Source organism: Anopheles coustani (assembly GCF_943734705.1).
Source record: "Anopheles coustani chromosome X unlocalized genomic scaffold, idAnoCousDA_361_x.2 X_unloc_10, whole genome shotgun sequence".
Taxonomy (NCBI): Eukaryota; Metazoa; Arthropoda; class Insecta; order Diptera; family Culicidae; genus Anopheles; species Anopheles coustani.
The window spans coordinates 353,831-367,500 of NW_026525049.1; the positions used below are offsets into that span (position 1 = coordinate 353,831).

The 13,670-nt window shown below is 50.0% G+C and overlaps 1 protein-coding gene and 1 pseudogene across 1 annotated transcript in view; one reads left to right on the forward strand and one right to left on the reverse strand.

Annotated features, from left to right (window-relative positions):
- Positions 1–10,620, forward strand: part of LOC131269849 (helicase POLQ-like) — a 151,720-nt gene extending 141,100 nt beyond the window's left edge. The window contains exon 4 of the mRNA XM_058272373.1: positions 10,309–10,620. Within this exon, the coding sequence (XP_058128356.1) occupies positions 10,309–10,620 (312 nt within the window). The remainder of the gene's footprint in view (positions 1–10,308) is intronic.
- Positions 8,792–13,670, reverse strand: part of LOC131269873 (large subunit ribosomal RNA) — an 11,071-nt pseudogene continuing 6,192 nt past the window's right edge.

The window sequence follows — 13,670 nt, forward strand, 5'->3', positions numbered from 1 at the left end:
GGTAGGAAACATAGCTAGAGCAGGCCTTCACCTTTCCAAAACTGCCAAAAGTGTACCGATCCGACATCTAGAACCAAAGTTATGGTCATTCCCATCATGCTCTACTTTCATGGTCAACCTCCACTAAGCACACCTAGGTTGGACCAACTTTCACCAACTCATCTCGAACCCCAAATTTGCTTCGACCTACTAGGTTTCCCTAGCAAAGTGGCCAAAACATCCATTACAACACGACTGGTCTTTCTGGTGGTCGACCTAGGCGACTTTGTTCGACGACCACCACCCCATGGAACTAAAAGACGTCCCTTGATACGGACCACCGATACATTTTCCGGCCTGTCTAAACTACACTCATCGAAATTTTTTTGGGTCCCCACCGTCATACAAGTTTGCCTAGGTCAAGTTTTTCTTCCGGATCGGCCGCGGACCTCACTTTTCATTATCTAGGGAGGCCATAGGGCCCCAAAAGGGGTTTTTTAAAATTTTCGACACTTTCGACTTTGGTCGGATTTTTTCCGATTTTGGTCCGACCTAGGGACTTGGTGGTCCAAGGAGCCTCGGGACCAAACTTTTTTCTCAGGGGTCCCTACCTCCATACAACTTTGCCTAGGTCAATTTTTTGTTCCAAATCGACCGCGGATTTCACTTTTCAATATCTGGGGCTCGTGTAGAGTCCGAATATGAGGTTTTCTCATTTTTCGACATTTTCGACTTTTTTCGACTTTTTTCGGGTTTTTCGACCTAGGGGTCCGCCGAACAATTTTTGGGTCAAAAATTTTTATTGAACTAGTCGAAAGTACGCAAAAAGATAAGACTTTTTGCCGAAGACACCATGCCCCGGAACCGACTCCTTCCCCTTCAAAATTGGGGACAAACGTGATTTTTGAAACTTTTCCTTAGGGAGCCCAAGACTTAGAAAATTTTCAAATTCTCGATTTTTCGATTGCGAGCTAGCGTTTTGCGGTCTTCGGCAATGTTGTAGATCTCGACGAGATAAGACTTTTTGGTCAAGGGACATTTTGCCCTCCGACCCCTCCTTCCCCCCGCAAATCGCCCCCCAAAGTGCAATTTTTGCATTTTCACCTCTTTGCACGCACTGTTCGGCCCAAATGGCCACTTTCTATGGGTCTGAGCGCTTTGCGGTCTTCGGCAAACTTTTAGAGCGTACCAAGCCCTAATTATAATTGTTCTACACCACCTTCGTACCTCTTCATCCCTGGCCAGTATTCGCGTACCAAGGTAATTTTTGTTCATTTTGTCAACATTTTTCATCTTTGACTGCTTCTATCGGCCTTGCCATGAACCGATAGCGCTTCGCTGTGTTCTAACGTAAGTTAGTACTACTCATTACCTTTCCAAATCATGTCTTAGATTGTCATTTGCTTGCATACAGCCGGAGCTATGAGCGATACCGTAAAAAGTACCGAAACTTGGAAAAATCCTTGGATCGCCCATATCCCCCCTTTGGGGACCAGATATCGAAAAAAGTTCTGATTCATAAAGTTGCGCCTTAACGTGTTCTAGTTATGCCTAGAACATTTCACTTCGCTAGCTGGCCTGCAACTTAGCCGTAATTGGGATTTTAGGGTGTTCAAGGAGGGCCCATTTCCTGCGACTTGGTATCTTTTGGGCCCTATGTTTCTCTAATATCTCCACGAGTTTTCCAGATAGCTTTCTCATACTTTCAGGGTGCCTAGAGCACCTCAAGACCTTTCCAACGCTATGCCGCTTGCTTCGCTCGGACATCTACAGCCGAAGTTATTCGAGGTACACTGTACCTTACCCTGTTTTCTCAGTACTTGGTCGAAAATTTCGATCAGCCATATGACCGACTTGGACAACCCTGAGCGGGTTGGCCCCATATAACTAAACTTTCGTCTCGTAGAGGCAAACTTATAAATATTCCACGTCAACTCGCTATCTCGTACCGCCTTGACGGTATACTTGGTCCAAGGGCCATTTCCAGCGACTTGGTCGCAATTTCGCTCTAAGTTTCGCTAATACCTTCGTCCGTGGACATGGTGATTTTTTGTTCGTATTTTTCATTGATAGTCCCACTCAAGACTATTCCATACCAGAGCAAAGCGTCCCGCTAAGTGCCATACAGCCTGAGCAGTAATTCATGAAAGGTACCTCTACCAGTTTTTGCCATACATGGGTACAAACATTGGATCGCCCATATCTCCACTTTGGAGGCCAGCCAGCACCTTAGCCCCATATACTTTTTTGTTGGTCATACCATGCACCAAATATAATTGTTCTACGCCAACTTGCTATCTCTTCTCCAACTTGCCGTTATTCTTGGTACAAGTCCCATTTCCATAGTTTTTGGTACCAATTTGCTCTATGTTTCGCTAATAGCTTCGGCCATGGACAAGCTGATTTTCTATTTGTATTTTTCCTTGATAGTCCCACTCAAGACCATTCCAAAACACACCGCAACTTGTCGCTCGGTGGCAAACTGACCGAGTTATAATTCATGAAAAGTACCTCAACTTGGTACACCACGTGGTCGGCCCAACCCATAAACCGACCAAACGACCGACTTGGAGCACCCTGACCGGGTTGCTTCCATATAATGAAAGTTGCGTCTCTACACGCCCAACTTATGAATATTCTACGCCAAGTCGCTATCTCTTACCGGTAAGCCGGTATTCACCTTCCAAGTGTGATTTTGGTCAAGTGCTATTTCCTGCGACTTGGTCCCCGAATTGGACCATCATCACCTAATATCTCCGTGGTCTTTCAACTCAGCCTCATGAAACTTTCAGGGTAGATAGGTCTCCCAGAGACCTTTCCAACGGTATGCCGTTTGTCTTGCTCGGCCATCTACAGCCGAAGTTATTCATGGTACTTGGTACCTTACCCTGTTTTTTCCATACTTGTTCGTACTTGGGTACAAACTTTGGATCGCCCATATCTCCACTTTGGAGGCCAGCCAGCACCTTGGCCCCATATACTTTTTTGTTGGTCATACCATGCACCAAATATAATTGTTCTACGTCAACTTGCTATCTCTTCTCCAACTTGCCGTTATTCTTGGTCCAAGTCCCATTTCATTCGTTTTCGGACCCATTTTGCCATATGTTTCACTAATAGCTTCGCCCATAGACAAGCTGATTTTCTGTTTGTATTTTTCCCAAATAGTCCTACTCAGGACCATTCCAAATTACATCGTAGCTTGTTGCTCGGTGGCAAACTGACCGAGTTATAATTCATGAAAGTTACCTCAACTTGGTACAACACGTGGTCGGTCCAAACCATAAACCGACCAAACGACCGACTTGGAGCACCCTGACCGGGTTGCCCCCATATAATGAAAGTTGCGTCTCTACACGCCCAACTTATGAATATTCTACGCCAAGTCGCTATCTCTTACCGGTAAGCCGGTATTCACCTTCCAAGGGTGATTTTGGTCAAGTGCCATTTCCTGCGACTTGGTCCCCGAATTGGACCATCATCACCTAATATCTCCGTGGTCTTTCAACTCAGCCTCATGAAACTTTCAGGGTAGATAGGTCTCCCCAAGACCTTTCCAACGGTATGCCGTTTGTCTTGCTCGGCCATCTACAGCCGAAGTTATTAATGGTACTTGGTACCTTACCCTGTTTTTTCCATACTTGTTCGTACTTGGGTACAAACTTTGTATCGCCCATATCTCCACTTTGCAGGCCAGCCAGCACCTTGGCCCCATATACTTTTTTGTTGTTCATACCATGCACCAAATATAATTGTTCTACGTCAACTTGCTATCTCTTCTCCAACTTGCCGTTATTCTTGGTCCAAGTCCCATTTCATTCGTTTTCGGACCCATTTTGCCATATGTTTCACTAATAGCTTCGCCCATAGACAAGCTGATTTTCTATTTAAATTTTTGCTTGATAGTCCCACTCAAGACCATTCCAAATCACATCGCAACTTGTCGCTCGGTAGCAAACTGACCGAGTTATAATTCATGAAAGGTACCTCTTCTTGGTACACCACATGGTCGGCCCAAACCATAAACCGACCAAACGACCGACTTGGAGCACCCTGACCGGGTTGCCCCCATATAATGAAAGTTGCGTCTTTACACGTCCAACTTATGAATATTCTACGCCAAGTCGCTATCTCTTACCGGTAAGCCGGTATTCACCTTCCAAGCGTGATTTTGGTCAAGTGCCATTTCCTGCGACTTGGTCCCCGAATTGGACCATCATCACCTAATATCTCCGTGGTCTTTCAACTCAGCCTCATGAAACTTTCAGGGTAGATAGGTCTCCCCAATACCTTTCCAACGATATGCGGTTTGCCTCGCTAGGCCATCTACAGCCGAAGTTAGTCATGGTACTTGGTACCTTACCCTGTTTTTTCCATACTTGTTCATACTTGGGTACAAACTTTGAATCGCCCATATCACCACTTTGGAGGCCAGCCAGCGCCTTGGCCCCATACACATTTTTGTTGGTCATACCACGCACTAGTTATAAATGTTCTACGCAAGCTTGCTATCTCTTCTCCAACTTGCGGTTATTTTTGACTCAAGTCCCATTTCCATAGTTTTTGGTACCAATTTGCTCTATGTTTCGCTAATAGCTTCGCCCAAGGACTTTGTGATTTTTTGTTCGCATTTTTCCTAAATAGTCCCACTCAAGACTATTCCAAATCACACCTTAGCTTGTCGCTCAGTGCCATACAGCCAGAGTTTTAATTCATGAAAGGTACATCACCTTGGTACACCACGTGGTCGGTCCAAACCATCAACCAACCATATGACCGACTTCGAGTCGAGCTAGCGGCTAGGCTCAATATAATGAAATGCGTGTCTTGATGCGAGCTACTGACGGTCTGAACAATGTAGCTCGCTAGCTCGTCTCTAAACTTGTGTTTTGGTCGAATATTGGGTGTTCATGTACCACTTCGGGTAACATGGACTTTGGTGCAACTTTACCACTTGTGCACTTAATAACTTCCCGGTCATTCAAGTCTTTGCCTTCATACTTTCAGGGTAGTTAGGTCTCGTCGAGACCTTTCCATACATATGCCAAACTCATCGATCGGACATCTATAGCCCGAGTTATTCGCGGTACACCGTACCTTACCCTGTTTTTTCCTCAATTGGGTACAAACCTTGGAACACCCATATCGCCCCTTTAGAGACTAGCTGGCACGTTGGCCTCATATAATGATAAGTGCACCTCAACTAGGGCTACTGACGGTCAGAACATTTCAACTTGCTAGCTCGGGCCCACACTTGTGTTTTTCTCGAATATATGGTTCAAGTGTGCCACTTTGGGCACTTTTGGACATTTTGTCCCCACACAACTTTCTTGCCTTGGTAGATAGGGTCTTGTGATCTTGGGCAAAAAGATGCACCAAGATAAAGTCTAACTTTCGTTCTTGTACCGCAAAGCGCTATCTCAAACACCCGAGGAGATAGAAAGTGATTATGTTCGGTATATCGGTCTTCCATGGCCTACTATGGTAAACCCCTGCAGGTATGCAACCGAAGGTGCTTGGTACATGTATTTGGTGCAATATCGGTGCAAAGTAGGTGTTTCCTTGATCGGGCTATAACTTTCTTGGTTGATGTTGGATTGCTTTGCGGTCTTCGGGGGATAGTTAGGGAACATGTTGGCCAACATTTCCTTATTCCTCAGCCTGGCCGTACCTCTTACCGTCTAGGCGGTATACATGCTCTAAGTTGGAACTTGTGTTCCTTTGGGTAACTTCTCTGACTTTGACGCTTAATAACTTTCGTTCATATGCAGTCTAAGCTCTGCAACTCTCAGGAAAGCTAGTACTACTCATTTCCTTTCCATATCAGTCTTTGGCTTGTCGATCCGATGTCTACAGCCTTACTTATTCACGTTCCCTGTGAAGGTAGGTTTTTGCCCATTTTCCAGTTCATGTGGTAACATTCCCAGACTTTGCCGGCTTTCTCTTCATGTGGTAACTTGCTTGCTCATGTGGTAACTTGGAAGTGTATTTCTGACAGACCCAATCTGGGACTTAGCCGATTTTTCTCTGCATATTATATGGATCCATCACTAGGCCATCTTGCTTGCTCATGTGGTAACTTGGAAGTGTATTTCTGACAGACCCAATCTGGGACTTAGCCGATTTTTCTCTTCATATCATATGGATCCATCACTAGGCCATCTTGCTTGCTTGTGTGGTAACTTGATAGTGTATGTCTGACAGACCCAATCTGGGACTTAGCCGATTTTTCTCTTCATATCATATGGATCCATCACTAGGCCATCTTGCTTGCTTGTGTGGTAACTTGGAAGTGTATTTCTGACAGACCCAATCTGGGACTTAGCCGATTTTTCTCTTCATATTATATGGATCCTGGACTTAGCCGATTTTTCTCTTCATATCATATGGATCCATCACTAGGCCATCTTGCTTGCTTGTGTGGTAACTTGGAAGTGTATTTCTGACAGACCCAATCTGGGACTTAGCCGATTTTTCTCTTCATATCATATGGATCCATCACTAGGCCATCTTGCTTGCTTGTGTGGTAACTTGGAAGTGTATTTCTGACAGACCCAATCTGGGACTTAGCCGATTTTTCTCTTCATATCATATGGATCCATCACTAGGCCATCTTGCTTGCTTGTGTGGTAACTTGGAAGTGTATTTCTGACAGACCCAATCTGGGACTTAGCCGATTTTTCTCTTCATATTATATGGATCCTGGACTTAGCCTGTTATTAGGTTATTATATATGGATCCTGGACTTAGCCGATTATTAGGTTATTATATATGGATCCTGGACTTAGCCGATTTTTCTCTTCATATAATATGGATCCGGGACTTAGCCGATTATTAGGTTATTATATATGGATCCTGGACTTAGCCGATTTTTCTCTTCATATAATATGGATCCTGGACTTAGCCGATTTTTCTCTTCATATAATATGGATCCGGGACTTAGCCGATTTTTCCCTTCATATAATATGGATCCGGGACTTAGCCGATTTTTCTGTTCATATAATATGGATCCGGGCCAATTTTTCTCCTCATGTGGTAACGTATGCCAATCGCTCACAAGTCATGGGATAAGGGTACTTGTGTTCTTCCATCTTCTAAGTCCCGCACGGGGACATCGTGATCGCCCCAAGTCCGGAATAGCGCCAAGTCAAGCCCCACGGTGGCCGTGCAGGACCTGTTAGCGGCGGCCCCACTGACAGCACTAATCCGGACTTAGAAATTATATCTTTCTAATCGAACACCACACACGCAACACCACCATACCACCATCTCCTTGCAAGTACCTATGTACCCGCAACTCCATGGTGAAGGCAATGTCACTCCATCACCAACCTCTTTGCACTGCAAGCACTTGCGTACCTACAACACTCCGAAGAAGGCAACGGCGCGCGATGCTCGACTCCACACACCACACCACACCACACCACCGATGGCCAGCCAGCCAGCCAGCCCAGCTAAGGGCTAACCCACCAACCAACCACCAATGGCCTAGGCCAGCCGGATCCCACCTTCAAGTCCAAGCACAGCCAAGTGCAAGTACCGCCAAGTGTTCACCAACCAACCATCACACCAGGTCAGCCGGCTAGTACCCACCTTCAAGTGCCATTACCCTCGGGTGCAAGCCCAATCAAGTGTTAACCAACCAACCCGGCCAAGGCAGCCAACAGGCCGGCACCCTACAGCACCGACCCGCCATCACCACCTCAACCGTTGACCATGCAAGTGGCCTCGGACAACAGGTGACACCCGAAGTACATCCGAAGAACGTATATCAAGTGTTTGCTCACCAAGTCCTCAACCAACCCCAAGTACCCGGAGGTACCCAGAGTGTTGGATCCGCCAACCCGTCCCGGCACTCCAAGTCCTTGCGAACCCAAAGTGTTTGCCCGGTAGGGCCATTGTATCACAACGCTTGCGACCATGCAAGTGGCCTCGAACAAGGTGACAGGGGTATCTTCACCAAGTTCTCAACCAACCCCAAGTACCCGGAGGTACCCAGAGTGTTGGGTCCGCCAACCACTACCAGCACTCCAAGTCCTCGCGAACATAAAGTGTTTGCCCGGTAGGGCCATTAGACCACAACGCTTGCTAACCATGCAAGTGGTCTCGGACAACAGGTGACACCCGAAGTACATCCGGAGAGTGTATATCAAGTGTTTGTTCACCAAGTCCTCAACCAACCCCAAGTACCCGGAGGTACCCAGAGTGTTGGATCCGCCAACCCGTCCCGGCACTCTAAGTCCTTGCGAACCCAAAGTGTTTGCCCGGTTGGGCCATTAGATCACAACGCTTGCTAACCATGCAAGTGGTCTGGAGTATAGGTGATACTGACATACCACCGAGATGGTACATCTAGTATTGGGTCACCAAAACCAAACCAACCCCAAGTATCAACCCGGCATACTCAGAGTGATGGATCCGCCAACCCGTCCCGGCACTCCAAGTCCTTGACGAACCGAAAGTGTTTGCCCGGTAAGGCCATTAGATCACAACGCTTGCTACCCCACGGCGAGCTAAACATGCAAGTGGTCTTAGGCAACAGGTGACACCCGAAATTCATCCGAAGATGGAATATCAAGTGTTTAATCACCAAGCCAGCATCCAAACACCAAGTACCCCGGGAGGACCCGATGCGTTGCGACCATCTCCAAGTTCTTGACGAACCCGCAGTGAAAGGCGGTAAGGCCTCTGGGCCGCAACGCTCGCATGTGTTAACCCGCAAACACCACTGACCGGTCGGTCCACCGCAAGGGTGGGTCCAACTAGTCCACACACGGTATGCCGCATGTGCCCCCCGGGGGGAGCACACCGCACACAACCACCAAGCATGGGTCGCCTGAAAGGATCGAAATGTACATCTCTCTTCAATGCGTAGCGCCCAGCCTGCAAACCCGTCGTTTTCGGGTGGTCTTAGGAGTCGAAACTATTCTTGGAAGATCGGCAAGCACAACGCCTTTTCCCACTTCAGGTACTTCGGCGAGCGCACTCGCGATAGGCTCAGTTTGAGGGTTTCCAATAAATGGAAAGAGTCTATAGAAGACTCAATCCGGTCTCGTGATGTTATTAGCCATCTAGCTAACGACTCCTATACATATACTACCAGCCTGGTTCGGTTACGACCTTAGAGGCGTTCAGGCATAATCCGACGGACGTAGCGTCATACCAAAGTCCGCTCGGACTAGTATTGAGCCATTGGTCCGTACCTGTGGTTCCTCTCGTACTGCACAGGAATTCCATTGAGATAGTACTTGCACACCAGTAGGGTAAAACTAACCTGTCTCACGACGGTCTAAACCCAGCTCACGTTCCCTTGAAAGGGTGAACAATCCTACGCTTTGTGAATTTTGCTTCGCAATGATAGGAAGAGCCGACATCGAAGGATCAAAAAGCCACGTCGCTATGAACGCTTGGCGGCCACAAGCCAGTTATCCCTGTGGGCGGCCACAAGCCAGTTATCCCTGTGTGTGAGCTGTCAAACGCTGTAGTGTCAACACGTGCTGAGCGTCGCTCCGTGTTTTTCATAAAAATTTCGCGTAAAAAGTTTAAAGAACCCACGAAAACTTGTTGTAATCGTTAAAACTAGTGCCAATCTACAGATTAGTAGTGAAAACCGCATTAAAATCATCGATTTCAACGAAAAATAAGAAAGAAAAGTGTTTGTTTACATTTTGTATGGAGAGCGGCCCGGGGCGTAGCCCCATTTGGGACTACGTGTTTTTTGGTTAAAAAAGTGTCCGGATCCTGGCCGGATGTGGTTTTTTAGATGACAGATGGTGTTTTAAAACGAAAGTCAGAGAAAACCGTATGAAAAAAGACGAATTCAGCGCAAAATAAGTGTAAATAAAGTGAAAGCACGCGGTGCAAAAATTTTGGCAGGTGAAGATTCGATCGTCCATTTTCCAGCCGGATTCGGACTCGAAGATCCGAGCGATTTCACCTAAGCCGAATCGGGCTCCGTGTCATCTGATCCAGTTTTTCAAAAAAGGACCGTTGGTGCCGGATTTTCGGGTCGTTCAAATTGACCGTTGGTGGAGTCGGTGGCCGTTGGTTTGAAGTGGCCGTTAATTCAAATCGGTCGGTAATTCAAATTGGCCGGTTATCCAAATTGGCCGGTATTTTTAATTGACCGTTGGCGGCAGTGTGTCCCGGATAGGTGTCCCGGCTGGGGGTGAAATGTTTCAAGTGTCCCGGCTGAAATATTTCATGGACCAACCATCCGGTTGAAATGTTTCAGTGAAACTTTTCAAGGTGTCTCGGCTAAGAGTGAAATGTTTCATGTGTCTCGGCTGAAAAATTTCGAGGTTCCATCATCCCGGTGAAATATTTCAGTGTGTCTCGGCTAAACTTGGTTCCGAAGTTGGCCGCCAGGCGGCGCCACCAGTACCAGCGGATTGCCAGCATTGCCACCAGGCGGCGCTTCGGGTCGTGGCGGGTGTCTCGGCTCACGGAGATTTCGAACACTGTTACCAGGCGGCGGCACTGGTGCTGAGCTTTTCAACGTCACAACCAGGCGGCGCCTTCAGTTCATCAAGTGTCTCGGCTGGTGGAGATCACCGGTTATCACAACCAGGCGGCACTCTGAGTTTTATGGCGAGTGTATCGGCTGGCGGTTTGCGGATTTGTCAACCAGGCGGCACCTGATCGCAGAGAAGAACTGAGATATAAGCTCAGATTTGGAAAGGGGAAAAAGATTGGTTTGGCCTTTTATTTGTTGGAGTTTCTATTTCGCACCGGTACTTGGCCTTCCTCCACTCCCCTTCCCCTTCCCACCTTCCCTTCCCAGACACTCCACCCTGGCTCTCCGCAACCTAACCCATTGCCCACAGCGATTTTCAGGGTTGCAGTAGGGGAATGGAGCAGGCATCGGGGGAGCCTTCGACGCGTCGGTCCGTCAGGCTCCGGTCCACCTGTGACGCTACCGCGCCATCGCCGAAGGACGACGGGGACAAAGTGATGACATCATCGGTTGCGCTGCCGTTGACTCGGCAGCGAAAGGGAGGCAGTGTCGCGCCATCGACTGCGACGCCCACTCGGCCGGTGGTGGTGGTGCAGCGGATGGCCCTGCTAGCCAGTGATATGGAGATTTCAGAGGAGAGCGACGAGGACGAGCTCAACTCAACCGTCGTCCAGCAGGTGGCCGAAGTCCCGCAGCAGGAGCCGACTATCGCAAGCCTCAGCAGCGAGTTGAGGGAGCTCCGGGCAACCGTCGAGACTCTCCTCGCTAAGGTTAGCGAGATGGAGACGGGCCGGGCGACGGCAAAGGATGGCGACGCGGAGCTGAAGACAAAGCTGAAGTTGTTGTCTCGTGAAAATCAGGAGCTGAAGCGAGACAACATTAGCCTTCGTGAGCGTGCGGCAGCCAGCGAAAGAGAACTTATGCTGCTCCAAAGTGGACTCCACTCGATGGGAGAGTTGGCGGTAGCTACGCAGCAGCAACAACAACATGTCGTCGACTCCAGTGCTGTTGGGCAAAGCCAGCATCCACCTGGCGACACTCCCAAACGAAAGCGGACCCGGGCAAGGCGCGGCAAGAAAAAAGAGGGCGAACCGACGGGCATGAACGAAGTCATCACGCCTGATGTCCCCGAGATCCCGGTCGAGGCCGTCTCGTCCCAGGCCATGGCTCCAGAAAAGCCAAAACCGAAGGCAAAGAAAGCAGCGGCTGTGGCAACCAAGGTGCATGCGCAACCAGCATCCTTTGCTAAAGTCGTGGCCAAGGGAGACAAGAGAGCAGCACCACAGAAAGCGGGAAAGAGCGCTGCTAAAGTGGAGAGGCCTGCGGTGATCGTCCTCGAGGCCAACGAGGGCAAGGCCTTCCTCGACACATACAAGGCAGTGCGTTCCAAGACCAATGTGGATCAGTTCGTGGCGAGGGTTTGCCGCACAGGGGAGCGGAAGCTGTCGCTGTGGCTGAAGCCGAACACGGACTGCGAGAGTGTGCTGGCCGATGTCAGCGAAGCCATCAAGGAGGATGGAGTGGCCCACCTCCTTGTCGACAAGCAGACGGCAGCGATCACAGGAATCGACATGCTGGCGACTGTCGACGACTTGATTTCGGCGATTAAGCGGCAGGCGGGGCTGACGGTTCCGGGCGAGGCAGTTCGGCTGTGGCGGCGGTACGACGGGCTGCAGAAAGCCCATATCAAGCTGCCGCGCGGGCAGTGCCAGCTTCTCGACGGTCACCGGGTCACCATAGGGAACACGAGTTGCGTCGTGCAGGCGCTCGCATCGGTCCCTGCAGGAGAGCAGCTCTGCTACCGCTGCTTTGGCAAGGGGCACCGCTCTCGCGAGTGCACCGGCCCTGACTACTCCAAGTGCTGCTTCCGGTGCGGATCGAAGCAGCACAAGGCTAAGGAGTGCAGCTCGGGCCCCAAGTGCCTTACGTGTTCCGGACAACATCAGACAGGTTCACCGGTTTGCAGCGGAAGTAGCCAGCCGTCATGTTCCCGCTAGCTACGAACACCACTGTTAGAGGGCGTGACGCTGGGTTGAAGATCCTCCAGATCAACTTGGCGCGCAGCAGGGTAGCACAAGACCTCATGCTCCAGACCGCACGGGAGCAAAGGATCGACATTGTGCTGGCGTCGGAGATCTACCGTGTTCCACCCAATAACGGGAACTGGGCGGTGGACTCGACAGCGAAGGCAGCCGTTATTACGACCGGAGCCTTGCCCATACAGCGAGTCTGGGCAAGTAGGGTAGGACTGGTGTCGGTCCAGGTGGCGGGGGTGACCTTCATCTCTTGCTACGCCCCACCAACACCGGGATGGACGGACGAGGACTACCAGCGGCTGCTCGACGAGATCGATATCGAGGCCAGAGCACACCCCCTCGTAGTCTTGGCGGGCGACTTCAATGCCTGGCACGTGCGATGGGGCAGCGCGAGGACGAAGCCGCGTGGTGAGGATCTCGCCGAGGTCGTCGACCAGCTTGACCTGGCGATCTTGAACCGCGGCAGTGTGCCCACGTTCGTCGGCAACGGCAGTGCTACTGAAAGTGTGGTCGACGTGTCCTTCGCCAGTCCGGCCATTGAACCCGGTAACGACTGGCGGGTGCTCGACACTTTCACCAACAGTGACCACAGATACGTGAGATTCAGCGTATCCGCGACACCAGTCAGCAGCGCTTCACCACACCAGCAGAGGCAACCGCAACAACAGCACCAGCATCGCGACCGGCAGCGACAACGCGAGCAGATTGGACCGAGATGGAAGTTGCGTCAATTCCATCCCGAAGCCTTCCAGATCGCGCTCCAGGCTTCCGGGTTTGCCGAAGCGGCTGTATCACCGGCGACCCTCACCGCTGGACTTACTAGAGCCTGCGATGAGGTGATGCAGAGGGCACCGCCAGCGCAGTTTTTGGTGAGACCGGAAATGTACTGGTGGACGCAGGAAATCGGCCTTCTCAGGGAGCAGTGCAAGTCATCTGAGGATGCGATTTTGACTGCCGGAACTGGTGCACAACGAGAGTTGGCCAGAGAACGGCACAGGAGTTGTAAGAAGGAACTCGCCCGCGCCATCAAGGCAAGCAAGGACCGTAGCTTTGATGAGATGATTGCGGAAGCCGAGGACAATGTCTTTGGCACTGCCTATAAGGTGGTAACGTCACGCCTTAAGGGTAGCCGCGTCCCCCCGGAGCGAGATCCTGCGATTCTACAGCACGTCGTGTCGGAACTCTTCCCGGATCATGGC